At 46.3% G+C, this 22,970-nt stretch overlaps 1 protein-coding gene across 4 annotated transcripts in view; it reads left to right on the forward strand.

Moving 5' to 3' along the window:
- DLG3 (discs large MAGUK scaffold protein 3) overlaps window positions 1-22,970 on the forward strand; it is a 213,708-nt gene that overhangs the window by 89,546 nt on the left and 101,192 nt on the right. For 3 of the 4 annotated variants that reach the window (XM_049767217.1, XM_049767214.1, XM_049767215.1), the window contains exons 1-8: window positions 13,534-14,196; window positions 18,103-18,153; window positions 18,564-18,688; window positions 18,863-19,032; window positions 19,317-19,453; window positions 19,750-19,894; window positions 20,554-20,713; window positions 22,727-22,883. In XM_049767217.1, the coding sequence (XP_049623174.1) occupies window positions 13,840-14,196; window positions 18,103-18,153; window positions 18,564-18,688; window positions 18,863-19,032; window positions 19,317-19,453; window positions 19,750-19,894; window positions 20,554-20,713; window positions 22,727-22,883 (1,302 nt within the window). In that variant the 5' untranslated portion in view covers window positions 13,534-13,839. Of the gene's footprint in view, window positions 1-13,533; window positions 14,197-18,102; window positions 18,154-18,507; window positions 18,689-18,862; window positions 19,033-19,316; window positions 19,454-19,749; window positions 19,895-20,553; window positions 20,714-22,726; window positions 22,884-22,970 lie in introns of those variants that run through there. The other variant, XM_049767216.1, reaches the window with a different exon arrangement.

Genomic DNA, 22,970 nt, shown 5'->3' on the forward strand with positions numbered 1-22,970 from the left:
CCTGACAGGCACGGGGGACCATATGGGACACCGGGATTAGAACCAACCACCTTTGGTCCTGGATCGGCTGCTTGCGAGGCAAACGCCGCTGTGCTATCTCTCCGGCCCGCCAGGAGTGATTTCTAAGCATGGAGCCAGGAGTAACCCCTGAGCGCTGCTGGGTGTGACCTAACCCCCCCCCAAATTGTATTTTAAAAGGTGTGATATAGAAGAGAGCTCAGTGGCTCACTCTATAATTCCCCACTAGCCCCGGGTTGTGTTTCCACACAAAGAGAAAACCGAATAAAGGCACCGGCAAAGTCTGGAGGCTAGGTTCTCAGCTCGGTTCTGGCGAGCATGCGCTTCCCACCCCCCACCCCGCCGTCCCTCAACACGTGCTGCCAGCTTGGCTTGGTTGCGAGGCGACTTGAGGAACTACATTTCCCAGAATGGCCCTGGCAACTTCCGGCGTCAAGGCTTGGCGGATTGCGTTTGAATTCATGTTCCCGCCCCCACCTTCCTCCTGAATACCGCCCCTTCCCTTCTTTTGCACCCTTCCCCCGCCATGCACAGCCTTGCAAATACCAACACCTCCTCTCTGCCACAGCAACATACCTGACCTGCAGCTGGAGCAGTGTGGGGGGGTTGGGTGGGGAGTTGGGGGCACAGACGGAGATGCAACCGGAGACCCGAGGCGCTCTGGGGACAAAAGGACGACCACTATCTAGTTTCTGGCTTCTGCCGGCCTCTGGCCCCGCCACCTCCTAGGTCTCCTTCACACACCACCTTTTCTTTGCCAGCTACATAGTCTTACTTGCCTCTATTCCCAATCCCGCTCTTCCGTCAGGCCTACTGTAGTTCGCAATTGTGGGGCGCCTAGCTATTAGATACTGCCTGCTCTCAGCATGTTCTTTCTGCCATCCACACTTTTCTACACACCCCCTCCCCCCAGTTGCTGGCACCTCTAAGGCCTCTCCCTCTCTTCCTGATCTAACCCTGACAACTCAGGGTTTCCAGCTGCTGAAGGGACAACCTCCCAGCTCCTAGGTTTTCTCCGCCCACCTCTGCATCCAGACCCCTCTAGAAAGCCAGAACTCTAGTCCTTCAGCACCAACACCCCCTAGTCTTGGAGACTTTGACTACCAGATCCTGCAGCCGCAAAGCCCTACTCTCTTGCCCAGAGAACTGGTGCCTTTCCCCTCACTGAGGTTCTGGAGACTGACAGAAACTTGAAGGCGTGGGGGCTAGGAGGAGCTGCTCATTGGGGTTCTGCTATTTTCAGCCGCTGACTCACAGCTCCTGGCTTCGGTTTTGGGGCTAGCAGGCTGGGCTGGGGGGTAGCTATTAATAGAACACAGGCAAAGCCCCGACCCACTTCAGTTTGGGCACATGCTGAGTAAGGAGCCTCCCCATCCTGATGCCCTCTGGAGCACTGGCTGGATCAGATGCTCTCTGGCTGTCTATAACTCCCCACTGGTACCTTCCTACCTCAGAACTATTTGAGGGAAAGCCTACAAGGTTTTCTGGCTGCCTCTACCTTCTCACCTTAGAACTCTTGAGGGAAAGCCTACAAGGTGACCCTGGGCACAGAGCTCCCCTAAGTTGGCCATGAGGAAGCTTCTGTGGTAACAGCTGAAGGGGAAAAAGGGAGTATCGAGGGGAGGGGTTATTACTGCCTCAGCTGTGGCTGCCTGGCTTTACTTCTGGGCCACCCAGAGAGAGGGTTGTGGAATTCTGCTCTACGAAGTCTCTTATCAAGGACAGGGTGCTTCAGCCTCCCAACAGAGGAGCTGCAAACTAAGGAATGTGTCCGTTTTAAACCAGACACAACATTAGGGAGCAACTGAAGTGTGTTTAGCCCCTCCTATTGTTTTTCCTTCTTTCCCTCTTTCAGGGTTCTGTTCTAGGCGTGGATCAAGAGACCGCAGGATCTCTTTCTACGCTGTAAAGAAACCTAATATGGAGACCAGGGAGAGAGCTGAAGGAGGTAGAGTGCATGTTTTGTATGCAAGAGGCCCGGATGTCATCCTCAGCACCACGTTTCCTGAACACTGGGGGTATACCTGAGAACTGATACCCCACCAAAAGGGGGAAAGAAACCCAATTCAGGGAAGCCAGAGAAAATTGTCTTCCTGGAAGTATGAATGATCCTGTATATGTTGATGTTAATGTGTGGCTTTTTGATTCAGATATATTTGGAGTATTGAGCCACATCGAGTGGTTCTCACAGGATATTCCTGGTTCTGTGTTCAGGAGTGATCCTTGGCAGGGATAGAGGAATGTAGGTGGAGCTGGGGATTGAACCAAGGCGAGGCACATGGCCACAAGTGCCCTATTTCCTATACTATCTCTCCGATCCAGGCCTTTTATTGTTTTATGAACTAAAGTAAAGATTTCATGGGGTTGGAGAGATAGTACAGTTGGGTGATTGCCTTGCATGCAGTCAACCTGGGTTCGATCTCTGGCACTTTACTGCCATGAGTAATTCCTGAATGAAGATCCAGGAGTAGCCCCTGAGCACTGCTGGCATGGCCCAAAAACAATAAACACAAGTAAGGATTTATAACTGACACACTGAGAATGGTGGGAAAATATTGCCTGCTTACTGGGCTAATCACCAAAATGGTACCAATCACACTAAATTTACTAGAAATTCTACTTAACCAGATCATACATCCATATCAGCTCCCCTTCCCAAAGATCCTGCCTTCAGCAACTGAGGTCTCTGCCCCCAGGTAAAACCAGAAAGCTTTGGGGCAACTACCATTGTTCTTCCTCACACAGAGACCAGGATAGACAAATGAAGCCTCCCATACACTTCCCTCTGCCCAGCCCAGGTTATCAGATCGCATTGGGCTGCGCCATCCAAATCCTATCTGGAGAGATGAATGGGAAGAGAAATGGTCTCTCTTCCCAAATCCCTTCTATTTCCTCATTTGTTTTAGTCTCAGCACAGGCCTCCAGTTGCCAAGCAACCATTACCACATGCAGTGGCATGGTGCTGCTTTCGGTCTGAAGGGGGCGCTTGCCTCCCTGGGAGCCTCAGGATTTTGGGAGGGGAATAAAAGGCATCTCGGGGTTGCTGACGTCTCTTCTAGAAGGTCTATGGAGGTGAGAAGCAGCTCACAAGAAATCAAAAGGGATTTTACTGAGACCCATTAAAAAGTGAAAAAGAGAGATGAGAGAGGACAGAGAAGAGAAAGAGAAAGGAGAGGAAATCCGCTTGAGGGGACCATGTGTGTCTGTGTGTGCATGGGGGGGGGAGAGAGAAAGAGAGAGAGAGAGAGAGAGAGAGAGAGAGAGAGAGAGAGAGAGAGAACAGAGAGAACAGAGAGAACAGAGAGAACAGAGAGAACAGAGAGCAGAAAGAAGAGGAAATCTGCTTCTGGGGACCACGTGTGTGTGCATGGACAGAGAGAGAGATTGAGAGAGAGAGAGGAGAGAGAGACAGAGAGAGAGAACAAAGATGGGGCGTATGAAAATAATCTAGCATTTTCTATTTGCAAAGTGCTGAGCGTATAAATGATGTTAAGTTCCTGAGTCATTCAACAACAATAATTATCTTTAAACTATCATATACCAGGTGACATGCTAAATATTTTCATTAAATTTTCTCAAAACTTTATGAATTATTTCTATTTCACTAAAATTGAAGCTCAGAGGGGCCGTAGAGATAGCATGGAGGTAAGGCTTTTGCCTTTCATGCAGAAGGTCATCGGTTCGAATCCCGGCGTTCCATATGGTCCCCCGAGCCTGCCAGAAGTGATTTCTGAGCGCGGAGCCAGGAGTAACCCCTGAGCACTGCCGGGTGTGACCCCAAAACCAAAAAAAAAAATTGAAGCTCAGAGAAATAAATTAATGTGCCAGATTACACAGCTAGTAACAATGGATAAGACTGGATTGGAACAACTATGTTCCAGGGTTTAAGAATATAGGAAAGAGGGCCCGGAGAGATAGCACAGTGGCGTTTGCCTTGCAAGCAGCCGATCCAGGACCAAAGGTGGTTGGTTCAAATCCCGGTGTCCCATATGGTCCCCCGTGCCTGCCAGGAGCTATTTCTGAGCAGACAGCCAGGAGTAACCCCTGAGCAACGCTGGGTGTGGCCCAAAAACCAAAAAAAAAAAAAAAAAGAATATAGGAAAGATGGGGCCGGAGAGATAGCACAGCGGTAAGGCATTCGCCTTAGACGCAGAAGGATGGTGGTTCGAATCCCGGCATCCCATATGGTCCCCAAGCCTGCCCGGAGTGATTTCTGAGCATAGAACCAGGAGTAACCCCTTAGCGCTGCCGGGTGTGACCCAAAAAAAACAAACAAGAAAAAGAATATAGGAAAGAAAACTAGGGTTGGAATGATAGCACAGTGATTAAGGCACTTGTCCTGTATGATGTCAAGATATATTAAATTCCCCGTGAGGTTGGAGTGATAGCACAGCGATAAGGCATTTGCCTTTCATGAGGCCAACACAGGATGGACCACGATTCAAATCCCAGCGTCCCATATGGTCCCCTGAGCCAGCCAGGAGTGACTTCTGAGTGCAGAGCCAGGAGAAACTCTGGAGTGCCGGGTGTGACCCAAAAACCAAAAAAAAAAAATAATAATAATAATCCTGGCACCACATACTCTGAGCACTGTCAGGTGTAATTACTGATCACAGAGCCAGGAATAATACTTATGTATCACTGGGTGTGTACACCCTGACCAAAACCCCACAAAAATGAAAATATTTCTCTTTTCTTTACCTAATGAACATTGATTTACCCTTCAAAACTAAACTAACCATCATTTCTTTTGTGAAATTTGTCTTTGAATCATCCTTTTTTCTATAGCCATGAAGGCTCATTTCTCTGCCTCTTGAGGGAGTCATCGGTCAAGAGCCAATATGGTAGATAAAGAAAGCTTTATTAACAACAAGTTGGCAAGTTGGAAAATGGCAATCTGTGTCCTAAAGAACCATGGCACCTTCATGGTCACAAAAAACAATTTATGTAGAAAAGAATGGGGACGTCTATTTTTAAAAGGGCTGGTTGATACCAGAGTGACCCAATAAATTCTCCTGTGGGCTGATCCTCTGAAGTCTAAAGGTTCAGCATACATATTATATTCCTGTTAGTATACTTGGGAGGACAAGATAAGTGAAACATTATTTTCATTCTCAAAAACTTTTACAATGGCCTACAAGACCCTACACATAGCCTTCTACAAAATTTCTTGTCTAACCACCCCAATACTCCTCCCATCATTCTGTTCAAGCTACTTGGTCATCCTTGCTGTTCTTAAACAAGTCAGGTACATTTCATACCTAGGACCTTTATACTGTCTCTCTGATTACTGGGCATATTTTTTTGCATGGCTCACTTTTTTTTTGAGGGATTGTGGTTTTGTGTCCAAATCCAGCAATGCTTGAATTCTATTCCCAGTGCTATCTATTCCCACAGTGTTTGAGAGACCAAAAGGTGTTGAGGATCAAATCCACACCCTCCCTCATGAAAAACATCTACTCCATCCCTTTGAATCATCTCCTCACTCCTATGGTTCACTTCTTTTACTTCCTGGTCCAACTCTTTGCTTAAATGTTTTTCATTCACATGGGCAACCTATTTTATATGGTCTGTATTCTAATTTCTAATTTATAGTATAGAATATAGAAGAATTAGATCAGGGGTCCTCGAACTTTTTAAACAAGGGGCCAGTTCACTGTCGCTCAGACCATTGGAGGGGTCTGACTATAGTAAAAACAAAACTTATGAACGAATTCTTATGCACACTGCATATATCTTATTTTGCAATAAAGAAACAAAACAGATATAAATACAATATGTGGCCCGCGGGCCATAGTTTGAGAACCACTGAATTAGATAAATAATACTATACCATGAGGGAAAAGCCATACAAATCCAAATTGTAGAATATTCTAAGAAAAATCTAATGTGTAATCTTCAAAGAGATAAACTGGGGCCAAAATAATAAATAGGTAGGACACTTGCCTAACATGTATCTGACTAAGGTTCATTTCCTGGAATCCTACATGATCTCCCAAGCACCACTGAAGTATGATTCCTAAAATACAGAGCCAGGAGTAACCCCTGAGTATCACCAGGTGTGCCCCTTCCTAGAGATAACACCATTTTTATTAGTTTTCGTTTTGGGGCACTTGGCAGTGCACAGGGCATACTACAGGCTATGAGTTCAGGGATCTCTCCTGCTGAGGCTCACTGGACCTCATGTGGTATACTTTATTTGCTGCATTATCTCTCCGGTCCTCATTAATTATTTTTAAGTGATAAACACTTTTAGTTTTCAACTCAAAATAGACTTCTTTGTATTTTTCTAACTAAATAAGGACAGTTAAAACCCTGCACATTATTTTTTATTTATCACTATTATTAGTATTATTATTATTATGTTTTCAGGTCACAATGGCAGTGCTCACAGGTTACTGGATTGCTTTAATAGTACTGGGGATCCAGATGGTACTGGGGATTAGTAAAACTGGGCTCTGCCACATCCAAGGCAAGCAACTTATTCACTATATTTTGTTCTCTGATGGGCTCCTGAACATCATATTTTAGGAAAAACCTTAATACTATAAGGATAAAAGGAACAGAAACTGACTAGAAACTCCAGTGACCTAAATATGTGAGAGTGAATTACTTAGGTTTTCTTGTTTCATATAATCCATACCGGGTGCTAGAGAGTCAGCCACCTAAACATGTCAATGGGCACAAAGGAAAAAAGTGTCAAGGAGGGACTGGTGATATAATCCAGGGGTTAAGGCTTTATATGTGGTCAACACTGACTCATATCCTGGACACTGTATGTGGTCCCCTAAACACTGCCAGGAGTGATCCCTGAGTACTGTTGGTGGCTACCAAATGAAAAACAATGACATATTTCAAGAATAGCTTGGTTTTTCTTGTTCAAAGATCAAGAAATGGGAAATTCAGATAGAAATTTCTTAGACAATATCCACTCGACTATAACCAATGGCACAGAAAATACTGCAGCCCCATATACTCTAGCAATTTCAATAGAAACCCACACTCTATCTCTAGGTGCCACCATGGTGTCAGAGAAGGCTGGAGAGTAAAGCTCACCTTCCTTCCCATACAGTGGCAGCAGAGTGACAAAACTAGGCCTAGTGGAGAGGCCTTTGCTGTTGCTCTTTTCTTCTTCCTTCCATACCCCAGTTCTCTAGCACCCTCTGCTTTTGTAATTTATCACAATAAGTCAATTGGCTTAGCACCTTTGACCTCTGTCCAGCAGTGTCTATCATACAAAATGAGACAAATAAACAGACAAGGACTTTCCAAGCTTTAGGTTCACTTGAGCAGCATTAGTGATTTCACAGGAAGGTTATTTATTTACCGAAATATTGCTCTCTCTTCACTTGTACCCAACATGTGAGCTATATAAGTTGACATAAACATTAAGGAGAGTTAATAAGAATAACAAATCCTTCACAGTTGTATTTATTTTAAAAAAGGGGAGTTAATAAGCACACCAAACAAAATTTAACAGGTACATAAGAGCAGAGGCTGTCATATTTCACATAGCCAATCAGCAGGAAAAAAGTATAAAGTATAAAGTCAGGACAATTTCCTTGTTTATTCTTGTCTTGTCTTGTCTTGTCTATTCTATTCTTTCCTGGGTGCAGTTTGCTACTCTGTTATCTTTTTTGTTCATTTGTTTGTTTGTTTTGGTCACAGCCAGTGATGCTCAGGGGTTACTTCTGGCCATGTGCTCAGAAATCACCCATGGCTTGGGGGACCATATGGGATGCCAGGGGATCAAACCGCGGTCCATCCTAGGCTAGAGTGCACAAGGCAGGCGCCTTATGGCTTGCGCCACTGCTCCGACCCCACTATATTATTTTAAACACCTAGACTATTTTAAATAAGGAACCATCAAAATCTTGGGGATTTGTAAAGGGATATTCCACATGCAGCTTCACCTGCACCCAAGCAGAACAGGAAAGAAACAATTCAACCACTCTCAGGTGTTATTGAAGGACAAGTCATGATCTGGAACTTCTATTCCTGCCAGCAGTAAGGAAGGAAACCCCAATTTGGCTATCACCTGAGACAAAGGCAAGAACTTCAACGTATACCCCTCCTTGGAGATAAATGTGTATGTTATGTCCCCTTCTTCTAAAGAAAAAGTGTCCAAAAAGCCTTACCAAGACCAAAATATTTAAATCAAATTCAGTCTCCTAGAAAAATAATATTTCAAAATGTATAGGATGAAATCACTCATACTATGAATGATAAAAAAAAAAAACACTCATACTGGAGCCGAAGAGATAGCATGGAGGTAAGGCATTTGCCTTTCATGCAGAAGGTCATTGGTTCGAATTCCGGCATCCCATATGGTCCCCTGAGCCTGCCAGGAGCAATTTCTGAGCGTGAAGCCAGGAGTAAGTAACCCCTGAGCGCTGCCAGGTGTGACCAAAAAAACAAAACAAAACAAAACAAAACAAAAACACTCATACTGGGGCCAGAGATATAGCATGGAGGTAAGGCGTTTGCCTTTCATGCAGAAGGTCATTGGTTCAAATCCCGGCATCCCATAAGGTACCCTGTGCCTGCCAGGGGCGATTTATGAGCATGGAGTCAGGAATAACCCCTGAGCGCTGCTGGGTGTGACTCAAAAAAACACTCATACTGTGAATCTGAAGAACCCCCACCTGAAAGATACAATAAACAGATGCAAATGTTGAGATTACAGAAGAATTTTAATGACCTGATAAGGTTTCTAAAATGGCCAACATTGGGGTTGAAGAGATAGTACTAAGGATAAGACTGATCTTGGTTTCATCCTAAGCACCACATATGGTCCCTTGAGCCCTGTCAGATGTGATCCCTGAGAACAGAGCAATGAGTAAGTCCTGAGAACAACCAGATATGGCCCCAAGATAGATACATATGCATACACATATGTATACATATATTTATATGTATATATGTATATGCACATATGTATATGCATATACATACATATATACACATACATATATATATAATAAAATGACCACCATAAAAAAGATGCTTCAGGTTGGGAATGTTGCTCAGTGGTAGAGCACTTACTTTGCATAAGTGCATTACTGAAGCCTTGTGTTTTATCTGTGGCACTACAATAAATGGGAACAAAAAGATTCATCAAAGGGCTAAACGGATTCTTTGCATGTGAAATGTCCAGGTTCAATTCATGGCATCTCCTGGTTACCCAAACACTGCCATGACAGAGTCAGGACTATCCTTAAAGACAGCCGTATGTACTCCAGGGCACCCCTGGGAGTGGCCCCAAAACACATATACAGAGACTTCAATGAGATATTATAAATAAGGTTAAAAGAAAATTAAAAAATATTTGGGGGCCACAGGGTAGGGCAACTTGCCTTGCCCTATGAGGCTGACTTGAATTCAATCTCTGGCATACCACATGGTTCCCTGAAGACCAACATGTGTGATTTCTGAATGCAGAGCCAGGAATAACCCCTGAGCACCACCACATGTGGTCCATAAAACAAAAACAAAAAGATTGTCAGCAAAAAAAATAGATAATATGGTGAAAAATAAAATAGACATTTATAACAGAAGAACACAGTAACCAAACTAAAAAAACTCAGTGGATGGGGATGGACTCATTTCCAGAATGGATAGAACAAAGAAAGTTAAAAACAGAGCACTAGAAATTTCCCAGTGTGAATAATGATAGAAAATAGACCAAAATAATTGAAAGAACCTCAGGTTTGTATGTGCATTCTTGGTTGATGTACATAAATAAGAGTTATGGTGCTCATTAGACGTCACTTGTCCTGACCATGGTAATTATACTTTCCTTTTTTCCCTAATTTATGAGTCACACCCAGTGGTGCTCAGGGTGTTTCATAACTCTGTTCAAAGTCTCAGTAGGCCTCTAGGGACCATGTGTGGTGCCAGGGATCAAACTAGAGTCGGTGGCATGTAAGGAAGTGGCTGACCCGTTGTACCACCCATGTACATCCCTTTTTGTGGAGATGCTCACTGAGGGTTGAATCCCTTTTGTGGTAACAAATACATTTGGCTGTGGCATAGCAAGAAATTTCTTCTAATGTTGGAATGGCAGACAACAGTATTGCCAGGATCAAACAACAGACCTGATAGGATCATACTCAGAGCATGTGGAATGCCCCGGATTTGAGTTTGGCCATACAATTGCACGACAAGTAGTCTAAGTCCCTAAGTCTCTAACATTCCTCCACACCTTATATCTATTTAAAAAATGTAGGTCAACCAGCAGTGACCAAGACTTGCTCCTGGCTCTGTGCTCAGGGATCACTTCTAACAGTGATCCGCGGCCCAAATGCAATGCTGAAGATCTAGCCTGGGTTGTCTTATTGCCAAGCAATTGCCCTACCTTCTGTATTATCGCTCCAGCCCTCATTCCCCAGTTTTTTAATCTTGACTATAGTGGTCATTTCAGGAATCTCTAGTGTATTAAAATGACAGAACATGGAGGCCGAAGTGATAGTACAGTGGGTAGGGCATTTGCCTTGCATGTGGCCAACCTGGGATCAATCCCTGGTATCCCATATAACCCAGAACTGGCTAGGAGTGATTTCTGAATGCAAAGCCAGAGTAATCCTTGAGCGCAGCTGTGTGTAGACCCCAAAACAATAAATAAATAAATAAATATATAAAAAATGACAAAACTGTACATCCATGTATTGGTCAATTTCTTGGTTTTGATACTATATTATAATTATGTAAGATGTAATCAATGAAGTAAACTTGGTGAAAGGTAATGGGTGCTTCTTTGTATTACATAAGAAATTTTCTTTGTTTTTTTTTTCTTTTGTTTTTGGGCCACACCCGGCGGTGCTCAGGGGTTACTCCTGGCTGTCTGCTCAGAAATAGCTCCTGGCAGGCACGGGGGACCATATGGGACACCGGGATTCGAACCAACCACCTTTGGTCCTGGATCGGTTGCTTGCAAGGCAAACGCTGCTGTGCTATCTCTCTGGACCCCATAATACATAAGAAATTTTCTTTCAAGAAAAAATACTTTAATTTTTTATTTTGGAGGACACACTGTCCTCAGGGCTTAACTCCAGGCTCTGTGCTCAAGGGGTCTCTCTTGGCAGTGCTTGAGGGACCATATGTGGTAGTTGCCCAGGGATCAAAACCAGTCAGCTTCATACAAGAAACTTAGCCCCTGTACTGTCTCTGTGCCTCTTCCCCCCAAAAAATTTTTTTAAAGATTTAGGCTATGGGGCCGGAGAGATGGCACAAGCAGTAAGCCCTCTGCCTTGCATGTGCTAGCCTAGAATGGACCGTGGTTTGATCGCCTGGCATCCCATATGGCCCCCCAAGCCAGGAGCGATTTCTGAGCGCCTAGCCAGGAGTAACCCCCTGAGCATCACCAGGTGTGGCCGAAAACCCAAATAAATAAATAAATTAATTAATTAAAAAGATCCAAGCTGGAATTTTTTTGTTTTGTTTTGTTTAGGGGCCACACCCAATTTCACTCAGGCATTACTCCTGGCTCTGAGCTAAGAAATGTCAGGCTGGGGCCAGAGAGATAGCATGGAGGTAAGGTGTTTGCCTTTCATGCAGAAGGCCATTGGTTCAAATCCCGGCATTCCATATGGTCCCCCGAGTCTGCCAGGAGTGATTTCTGAGCATAGAGCCAGAAGTAACCCCTGAGTGCTGCCGGGTGTGACCCAAAAAAACAAAAACAAACAAACAAACAAACAAATAAATAAATAAATAAAAGAAATGTCAGGCTCAGGGGATCATATGTGATTGAACTGAATACAAATGAAACACTCTACCCACTGTGCTATTGCTCAGGCCCTATATCTAGAAGCTTATTGTTTCTTTTTGTTTTGGGGACACACCCAGTGGTGCTCAGGAGTTACTTGGGCCTCTGTAGTCAGAAATTATTCTTGGCAGGTTTGTGGGGGCACATGGAGCTGGAGATGGAACCTGAGTTGTCCACATGCAAGGCAAATGCCCTACCTACTGTGCTTGTTTTTGTTGTTGTTGTTGTTGTTGTTTTGGGGCCACACCCAGTGACACTCAGGGTGTTACTACTGGCTATGCACTCAGAAATCCCTTGGGACTCTGGGGGATCAAACGCCGTCCATCCTAGGTCAGTGCGTGCAAGGCAAATGCCCTACCACTTGTGCCACCGCTCCAGCCCTGTACCTGCTGTGGTATTGCTCTAGAACAAGAGCAGCTATTTAGGCTGTTTTTGATTAAAAGTGGATCAAAAATGAACTAAATTGTATTCCTAACACCACAAAAAAGAAAAAGAAAGATACAAACACAAGGTGAGATACTTTGTTGTTTTAAAAATGTAAAGTTTAAATATAAACTGGACATTAAATTATATTAATTGATGTGAAATTATTATTATTACATATCATAATAATATTGTGGTCATATGAGAGAATTTTTTGGAGAGAACTTTGAAGAGACAATGGTAATAGAGTTAGAGGGGTTCACAGCAAGGGCTCAGGAGTTGCTGGTGGATGCCAAAATTTCCAGATGATTCAAGAAGCCGTGTTAATAACTGAGTCTCACTTTTTCTTTGGTAAAAGCAAAACATAATAGTATCACCATGGCCGTTTTGGTGTTTCCCTGTAAAGTGCTAGGTTTTTTAGAAGACATGACTAGTAGCTAATGATAAAGCCAGACCATAAATAGAGATTATTTTTCCAGAATGCACTCTTCCTCCATTCTCTAACAGGTTGAACTGGGGTTACTAAGGACAGAGCCTTGGACAAGTGTTCTGAATTCTTTCTCAGACTATCAAATGGTTACAATTTCAGATCTCTTCTTGCCTTCCCTCCATCCCTGGACTGTCTTTCCTCTTGGTGTCTTGCAGCTCATTTCCCAAAGTAACCATGGGGGAGAGTGTGTTGGGGGGGTAGAGGAGACAGGAGATTGGAGTCTAGGGATAAGGGCTTTTCTGCTAGTTCTAGGCATTCATCCCTCACTGTTGCAAGAAGCAGGCCAAGGGTGAGGTTGTGGTCACCTCGAGGCCTAGAGTCTGTCAGAACAATAATCTTGAGAAGGAGGCCCTTCCAGGAGTGCAGCCGCCTAAGCTGCCTGCTTTTTGTGATCCCCCTGTTAGGAGTGAACACTCCCCCCTCGACCGGCTCTAGTGTCCATTCAATCCATTCTGCCTCCCCAAGTCTTTTACTTCTGGTGGCAAACCCCACGGACCCAATAAGCATCTCTCTGCAACTCCTTCTTGAAAGAAGGGCAGAGCTCGTGAAGACAGCGGGAAGGTGGGGCATGTGATCAGATGTTGGACCTGTTTGTGACCCTGTCCCTACCTAAATGTTGACTGTAGCCCAGAGATCTTGAGAGCTGGAGATAAGTTTTGGGGATCCACTGCCTCTGTGCCTTTAAGGAGCAGCTGTTTAGCATTCTTGTCGCTGCTGCCGCCGCCACCACCACCACCACTGCCTAACGCTGCGCGCTGATTGGCTGGAATCAACTGAGCTGGGAGCCAGGGAGTGATGCTCTTGACTCCACTCAGATCCTTCCTGGGGACCAGTGGAGGAGCGCTGCTTGCAGCACCCAGTCTCTGCTCAGGCTCCCACTTCTCCTTTGCAGCTGGGCCTTGGTCCAGGAGCCAAGACGGGCGACACGGAGCCGCCAGTGCTGGAGGGGGAGCCATGGGTGAGGGGCAGCGTGGGGGCCGAGGCCCCTGGACGCCCGCCCGGTCCCAGGCCCCGCTCTGCCAGGGCGCCCCCACGGGTGCCCCCTCCTTCCTGGTCCGAGCAGTGCGAGTGTGCCAGGGAGCCCAGCGGTGGTGGTGTGGAAAGCGGCGTGGGCTGGGGGATCCGGGCCGTGGGGAGCAGTGCTATGCACAAGCACCAGCACTGCTGCAAGTGCCCCGAGTGCTACGAGGTGACCCGCCTGGCCGCCCTGCGACGCCTTGAGCCTCCGGGCTATGGGGACTGGCAGGTGCCTGATCCTTATGGGCCAAATGGAGGCAACGGAGCCAGCACAGGTTATGGGGGCTACAGCTCGCAGACCCTGCCCTCGCAGGCGGGTGCCACCCCGACCTCCCGGAGCAAGGCCAAGCTCATCCCCACTGGCCGGGATGTGGGGCCAGTGCCCCCCAAGTCAGTCCCAGGCAAGAGCAACCCCAAACTCAACGGCAGCGGCCCCAGCTGGTGGCCTGAATGCACCTGTACCAACCGGGACTGGTATGAGCAGGTATGGACCAGCAGAAGGTTGTGGGGCTGTGGGGAAGCCCACAGGGGCTGGATTGGGGGCCTAGAGGCTTGGAGTACAGGCAAGGGTTTCTTGGGGGCTCTTACCCACTGGATCCCGAGTCCCAGCACTGCAGCAGGGCCAAGATGGATTTTGGTGGAAATTTTGTGCTTCTCTGTGTGTCTAATTGGGGTAGGGGTTTCCATTTGGAATGGCTTGAGAGAAGCTGTGTGTGTCAGGGGTTGACGGCATGGTGGAGGGGCACATTTTCCTGTGGGGGAGAATTGGGTTTGTCTCAGTGCAAGGGTTTAACAGTGTCTCTGTCTGGTAGAGGCGGGAGGTTTTGCGGGGGCTGTGCATGGTGTGTCTCCACAGGAGGGGAGGAGGGGGACGGGTGCTTTGCGTAGGGGGGACATGTGTGTGTATGTTGAGGTGTGTCGAGAAAGGCAATGGAGTTCTTTCTTGTCCATCTCTCTGGAGAAGCCCAGGAGCCCAGCTTGTTGAGCTTCAACCCTCAACCATCGCTGCAATGAGCCTCTCTCTAGTCCCAGTCCCTTTGTGTGTGAATGTGCACATGAACATGCAGAGAGATATGAGCACATATTTTTTCTGAATACGAAGGTGTCTCTGTAGATGAAGCTGCAGGGATGACTGTGTTTGCCTGTGCATGTGGATACATGTGTATGTATATATATGTATATATAAGCATGTGCCTGCATGTGTGTATCTATGGAGTCCCTGGTGAGAAGCCCTTGACAGTCAAGGAAGGGGAGGTAGAAAAGGCTAGATCCACATCCCAAACAAGTCTGAGAGGCTCCATAGGATGGAATCTTTTGTCCAAGCAGTTCTGAAAGTGTGTGTGTGTGTGTGTGTGTGTGTGTGTGTGTGTGTGTGTGTGTGTGTGTGTGTGTGCACTTAGGGGTGTGTGTATACGTGGGTGGACGAAATCAAGCTTTCCTGGTTAGGAACAGGCAGAGTGCCTGGAGTGAGGCAAGGGGCATGGTGCAGGAACTGGACCTATTGGGACATGTCACCCTTGACCCCCCATCTACAAGAGAACTTACCCCCTCAGACCTGACTTGGCAAGCTTGTGAAACCTTGGGTGCTGAACATAACTCCGGCTTCCACTCTCAGCCTAAACTGCCAGTTTAGAAAATGGAAGGAGCATCCGTGGGAGAAGCAGCAAAATGGAGGCTGGGCCAGAAGAGCCAGCTTCCTGGCATGCATGGTGGAGGGCCTGTTCACTTCTTTGAGTCTGCAGCCCCCAGGGTAGGAAGAGAGGAGGAGAAGGCTTTGTTGTTGAGGGCAGGCACTAAATGTTCTAAGCTGGTGATCATTCTGGCTGTCTCTGTCCGCTGGGAATAGGACATACTCAGAAGCAAAGGTAGGGGCTTCCTGACAAGAGGAGCCCTGACTTTCTGTCTGTCCACACTTATTGCTTCCCCTATCCCTTGCCCCTTACCTCACCAGTGAGTTTTCTTTCTCCTTTCTCCTTCTGTCTTGGGCCACTACCTTTGCAAACACTCTCTCAGGCTTGTCTTGCTTAGCTGGAAGACAAGTGACAATCTTGAGGCTGGTCAGTTGGCTAGGGTTTCTTTGCGTACACTGATTTGTGGATAGCTCCTGACCATGGGATCAGGGTTCCTGAAAGTGTGGAGGGAGGCAGTGGGAGATTGGAGGGTGGATTATGACAGCTGGGGTGGTCTCTAGATTTTACTGCAGATAGGATTAAAACCTAATTTATAACATGTGGGTACCCCCAGTACAGCAGATGCAAGGGCTGCATGCTGTCTTTCTGCCTCTATGTCTGTTAAGTGCTACTTTATAAAATTGTATTGTTTTGGGGGTCCTAAAGAGTCACTGCTTATTTTTCCTGGGACTAGGTAGCAGAATGTAGTTGCAGGTACAGTTATTCCACTAACAACTAGGGCTGTAGAGGCTGTGGAGTGGAAAATCTTATGGCCAGGCTCAGAAAGGAGTAATCATTCACCCCTACCCAATCCAGTTTTCTCCCATTATTCTCAGTCTATAGAACACAAGCTGTGTGGGGTAGAGTTGGGAGGGGAGCAGTAGGACAGGGTCTGTAAATGAGTCTCTAACCTGGGTTTCCAGCTCTCTTCTCCTGAGTGGGAGGTCAGAGGTCAGGAAAGGAGCAACACAAAATGCCTAAAGAAATAGTCCAGAAGGACCCTCCATTCTAGGGATTGAGTAGGAGTTAGAGGTTTAAAATTAGCAAACTTCTGCACTCAGGAATCACTCTCAGTGGTGCTTGGAGAACCACATCGGATATCCAGGATTGAACTCAAGTCAGCTGCATGCAAGACAAGCTCCCTGCCCACTGCACTACTGCTCCAGCCCCCAGAATTAATTAGTACCCCTCTGGAATTAGTTTTACTTGTCAGTAGTCACCACTAAACTAGATCCCTGTCTGAGAAGCCATCTCTGTCGGTTGGTCAGACCAGCCAGTTTCCAACCATTCCTTGCTCCATAGATATAGCAAATTGAAAGGCCAGAGTGGGGGCAGGAGTGTATGTATAGCAGGTAGTGCACTTACCTTGCACTTGGCCAACCTGTATTCAACCTTCCAGGAGTAAACTATAAGTACCACTAAGTATGACCCAAAATGAAAAAGAAAGAAAGAAAGAAAGAAAGAAAGAAAGAAAGAAAGAAAGAAAGAAAGAAAGAAAGAAAGAAAGAAAGAAAGAAAGAAAGAAAGAAAGAAAGAAAGAAAGAAAGAAAGAAAGAAGAAAGAAAGAAAGAAAGAAAGAAAGAAAGAAAGAAAGAAAGAAAGAAAGAAAGAAAGTCAGATTATTGCCTGTCAATCTCCCCCCTTTGAGGAATCTTCTCCACTCTGACCCTGTCCTTTCTCTGAATTTGCTTTGACTCCTAACTAGATTTTATCTAGCTCTTTCAGTGGTGTAAATGAAAAGCTCAGAATCAAAGTCATCCTGGAAGAAAATGAATTTGGGTGATAACCCAAAGGATTGGCGTACATGTTGTTTATTCTGGAACCCCACTTTAGACCTCAAGATCACCTGTTACCCAGAGAACTGCCAGTTGTAACTCTTAAACCCATAAAAGGAGCAAAAATGAATAAAGAACATGGAATAGGACTTTAGCTCCTTCTATCCTTTTGGGAAACTGGTTAATGGAAACAGGGAAGGAATGAAAAATGAGATTACATGGGCTCCTCTGAAGGAGACAACTTCCACTTTTTTCCCACGAGTTCTTTAAGGGAAAGGGGATGAGTGGCCTAACTGTCAGTAGATTGTGTTAATCAGAAGAGCACCTGGAGGGCCCATGGATGAGGTTCAGCAGTAAAGCACTTGATTTTTATGTGTGACTATTTGAGTTCTATCCCTGATACCACACATATAAAATAGCCCCTGGAGTTCCAGGCTCTTCCCTTTACTCTGCCACTAGTTTCCCATTTTGCTCATAGGCTCAATATTTTTCCTCATTAGGCTTCAGTGTTACCTTCTGGAATAGAAAAGAAGGATTGGTTGATATGTCTTACTGTTTTTCTAGCTTTGGCAGTGTGATCTCCAAGTCAGGGAGAGAGTGACTCAGATGTTTAGTGTGGCATGACTTGTCTGCCAAATCCATTTTTCCATGCCCCTCATGTCAACCCTGAACACCAAGGCCCTGGAGTCAAACTGCTTGGTGAGTACCTCATTGGCCAACTCAGTTTGGACAACAATATGGCTTCTATGAGCAGCTGGGTTTGCCCTGATACAGTGCAAGCAACTGGAAGGAAGTGTTGTGGTCAAGATCATTCTAACTCTTTCTGTTGCCAAGAGGTATCCTCAGTTCATTTGGGCACTTTTATTATGGAGTTGTGAGGACCAGGTAGAACAAGCAGCTTGGAGGAGAGTAGACACTTAGAAAACTTTTTGTGTCTTTCTCTAGGTGAATGGCAGCGATGGCATGTTCAAGTATGAGGAGATAGTACTTGAACGGGTGAGTGAACTGGTGAGGATTTGAGGGTTCAAGCCACTGGAGGTGAAGAACATGAGTCTCTGTCTTAGACTCATAATGGTGTTGTTGATGGGATCCTGCCTTGGGGAAATAGCACCCACTGAGGCTGCAGAATGACATCAATCAGTCGTGCAATGTACAAACATTAATTGACCTTTGTTACTGGAGCCTGAGTATTTGGGGAGCAGATATCTTTGATGAGGCCTGCCCACCACAATGGTTAGAGTAGGTTGAGAAACTGACAGGCTTTGATTAATGCACTTGAACCAGCCACGACTCTTTCTAAGGTCTGGCGAACCAGCTCTCGGGGATTGGAAGAGAAGGGTTGTCTAGAACCTTTCCTTGTGTGCCTCACCATCTTTCTTCTTTGCCTCACCGCCCGCCATCTTCAGGGCAACTCTGGCCTGGGCTTCAGCATTGCAGGTGGCATTGACAACCCCCATGTCCCTGATGACCCAGGCATCTTTATTACTAAGATCATCCCTGGTGGAGCAGCTGCCATGGATGGAAGACTGGGGTAAGGTGGCCTGGGAGCATTTCTGGGGCCAAGATGGGGCCAAGTAGGCATAACAGGGTGACAAGAGGAGGCAGGTCACCTGTCAGGGTGGAGGGAGGAAGAGGGGCAGGGGAAGTGAAGGAAGAGGTGGGGACACTACAGGGCTGTGTCATGTGTTTTGGGCTTCCGCCATAGGGTGAATGACTGTGTACTACGAGTGAATGAGGTAGACGTATCAGAGGTGGTACACAGCCGGGCTGTGGAGGCACTGAAGGAGGCAGGCCCAGTGGTGCGATTGGTGGTACGGAGGCGACAACCCCCACCTGAAACCATCATGGAGGTCAACCTGCTCAAAGGACCTAAAGGTATTGCCCTCTGTGTTTCTGTGGTCTGGCCAGAGTCCCCTGGCTGTCCCCTAATCAAAGGACAGCAATGACTTAACTTCTTCCCAGAGTTCCCAATTCTCTCTTTATCTTTCTTTCTCAACTTTACGTGTTCACCTTCACTGACCTTGGGCTGACAGCCTAGTAGTTTCGTGTACCTGGGAGGAACATCTGGGGTTTGGGTAGCATGTGTGTGGGCTTGAGATTGGATGAATGAACTGACTCTTCCTTATAGCCCTTTCCCTCTGCCTGTCAACTCCTCCCAGGTTTGGGGTTCAGCATTGCTGGGGGCATTGGCAACCAGCACATCCCAGGAGACAACAGCATCTACATCACCAAGATCATTGAAGGAGGTGCTGCTCAGAAGGATGGACGCCTACAGATCGGGGATAGACTGCTGGCGGTGAGCTGGCCCAAATGGCAGGGTGGGAGGTAGAGCACCAGCAGCCGCTCACTCCACCTGACCTGTCCTCAGAAATTATGTATCACAGGGTATGTTGAGGACATATCTAAGTTGTGTGTTCCTAGATAGAATGGCACTAGCTCTCTGTTATTTCCATGACTCGCCCGATCCTTGCTGCAGTGTTCTTGGACTTTCATTAAAGCATGGTTGAATTTCATAGAAAGGGCACAGCTCAGAGTACCATGTGATATCTGCTGGTCTTCTATGTGCTAGCCCCAAGGCTTCTGCTCTTCTAGGTAAACAACACCAATCTGCAGGATGTGAGACATGAGGAAGCTGTGGCCTCCCTGAAGAATACATCTGATATGGTCTATCTGAAGGTGGCCAAGCCAGGCAGCCTCAACCTCAATGACATGTATGCGCCCCCTGACTACTCCAGCAGTACGTATCCAGATCCCCCGACACCTGCCTCGAGACTGAAGCTCCTTCCCCTTTGGTTTCTGGAAAAGTTCATACTCCAGAAGGGAGACAGACAGAGAGGAGAAAAGAGGTGATGGAGATTAGAGGCAGAGAGGAGGCAGTGGTGAGAGAGAAAGAGAGGGAAGAGAACAGGAGAGAAAGAGAGTAAGAGCAAGCAAGAGAGGGAGAGAACAATTAGAGAACTAGTGCTCAGGAGCTCTGAGTTCAAATCCCAACTCTGTCCCTTACAGTGGGGGTGACCTTAGACATATTCCTTTTTTGTTTTCTCTGATAAAAGGAGCTAAAAATATATATGCTGCCTTTTTTCATAAGATTGCTGCAGGATTAAATGAGATCATGAATGAGAAAACCCTTGGAAGACTGTATTAAGCTATATAGATGTGAAGGGATTATTATTAGTTACACTTCTAATCATGTTCTTTGTAGACTGAATAGCTCTTTCTAAGACTCACAGGGTCTTCAGGATTTAGAAGAGACTATGCAGGAGGAACCCTGGGGGTGGAGTGGGGAGGTAACCTGAGGAATAAGCATCCCTGGCTTTCTTTGTATATAAGTTGGAGTGTGGGGTAAGGGGTAGGGTTCATGCATGGAAGGCTCTCCAAAATGTTCCTTTCTTCCAGCTTTCACTTCCTTGGCTGACAACCACATAAGCCATAATTCCAACCTGGGTTATCTTGGGGCTGTGGAGAGCAAGGTCAGCTACCCTGCTCCTCCTCAAGTTCCACCAGCATGTTACTCTCCTATCCCCCGACACATGCTGGCTGAGGAGGACTTTACCAGGTAAGATTTCTCCCTCCTTCAACTATTCTAGGAATGTGGAGGAAGGTAATCTGGTTGTGGGTGACTATAGGCCATCTTGTGGTATAGAAAAGAAAATTGCTCAGTGTTTTCATCTTGGGGACTTCTTACTCTCTCTAATCACTTGGAGTCCTAGGGAGATGCAATGGCAGGTATAGGGGCAAGTTCTACCATCAAGGAGTTAGTGCCAAGTATGTGGCTCTAAAGAGATGAGGCAATGGTGACTACAGGGATTTCTTGCCCCGAGACCATGGTTGTCCCCCTCAACTGCTATAGTTACCCCATATTATAGCAAAGTGCCACAATTCAGCTGCAGGTGGGAAACCCGGTAGGTTGACTTCACAGGGATCCGCCCAGGCTCATTGTGGTGGCATCAGCAGCAGCAGTGGAACTGGTTGGGCCGGCCTGGGTTCTAGGGGACAGGTTTGTGGGGTGGGGCCCAGTTCAATTGTATTGGAGCTGGAAGGGTAGGCCAGTTAGGGGAGAGCTGGAGGAGCCATGGAGAGGGCACACAAGTTCTCGGGCTCTGGCTTGGCCCTGGGTTTGGGCTCAGCCTCAGCTTCAGCTTGGAGAAGAGCGTCGCAGCATTGGGCCTGGCCGTTCCGCTCCCTGCAGCCTGGAGGGGATGCCAGGTAGGAGGAGAGGAAGGTTGCCAGCCAAAACATCAGCTACTCAGGGAGGGTTTCTCATACCAGGCATTGTCAGCATGAAAGGAGGGTTATTGGACTTGGAGCTTTTTTGATGAAAGATGTTGAAAGGGAAGGCAGCCAGCTGGGGAAAGTGAGGTGGGAGTCAGTTGTATGGACATAAATGACTGTTCCTCTTTTCAATTGACTCTGTGACTGTTTTAACCGTGGGTTCTCAGATATATAATTGATTGTAGTCAGTGTTTTCCTGGACTTATTTCCTCATCTTTGGCCCCCAAGCTCCTTTGGGGGACTGAAATCTCTTTATTCTGGTCGCCCACATAACAGTGGTAGTTGGTGACTAAGTCTGTTGTGGAGGAAGAGAGAGATCAAAGTTACTGAGTGGCATTTTGAGACTTCAGAGGAGCATGTATAAAGTATCCCCATTTTTTTTTTTTGCTTTTTGGGCCACACCCTGTGACGTTCAGGGGTTATTCCTAGCTATGCACTCAGAAATTACTCCTGGCTTGGGGGACCATATGGGACCATATGAGATGCTGGGGATCTAACCTAGGTCAGTCCTGGATTGGCCATGTGCAAGGCAAACACCCGACCACTTTACTATCGCTCCAAGTATTCCCATTTTTGTTTGTTTTCAGTTTTGAGGCCATACCCAGCAGTGCTTATGTGCTCAGGGATTGAACTCTGTCAGTCCTGTGCTAGGCAAGTGCCTTATACACTGGACTATCTTTGGGTCTCAGTATGCTTAGTTTTTTATGGTAAGAGCACTCAAACCCATGGTGATTTTGGTGCTCTGAAATATTTCCCCTCCATATGATCCAGTGCTCATCTCACTGATCGGGAGAACAGAAGGTGGAGACAAAGCGGACTAGTGAATAGGTTCTAAGGCATGTTCTCTAGAGCCCAAGACTCTATGGATTTGTTGGTCTGAGAAATTAGTGGATCACCACACAGGAAGTTAACATAGGAAAAAGATAGGAAAAAGGGACAAACTTGGCATGTGGCAGGAAATAATAGCTGAGTAGCTTTCAGGAGATAAAAGGTATCAAGCTGGGGGACCCAGATCCTTGTAGAGAAGTTTTCCAAAGAGTGATACTGTTCTGTGGGGGGCTAGAATTATCTAGGGGACTTTTTATCTTCAAATACAGTTTGGGAGGGTGCTTTGCTTGCTTAAAGAAGAAAGGTATACAGGAAATATGAAATTATTTTCTTCTGAAAAGGGGTCAGTAAGGCAAATAAGTTGGTAACCTCTGTTCTAAAGCAATATGTTCCTTGTTCCTGGTTGACCTTCACAGGCAAAATAGATTATACCTATATTATCCTTATTTTACCATTTCTTTCCCACCAGAGAGCCTCGCAAGATCATCCTGCACAAAGGCTCCACAGGCCTAGGCTTCAACATTGTAGGAGGAGAGGATGGAGAAGGCATTTTTGTCTCTTTCATTCTGGCAGGAGGCCCAGCTGACCTGAGTGGGGAGTTGCGCAGGGGAGACAGGATCTTATCGGTGAGGAGACAAAAGAAAGGTGGGAGAATGGGGACTGTGGTAGTCCAAAGGGGGGAAAAGGAAAATGTGGCTTCTTTTAAGCAACGC

Source organism: Suncus etruscus, chromosome X (genome assembly GCF_024139225.1).
Source record: "Suncus etruscus isolate mSunEtr1 chromosome X, mSunEtr1.pri.cur, whole genome shotgun sequence".
Lineage (NCBI taxonomy): Eukaryota > Metazoa > Chordata > Mammalia > Eulipotyphla > Soricidae > Suncus > Suncus etruscus.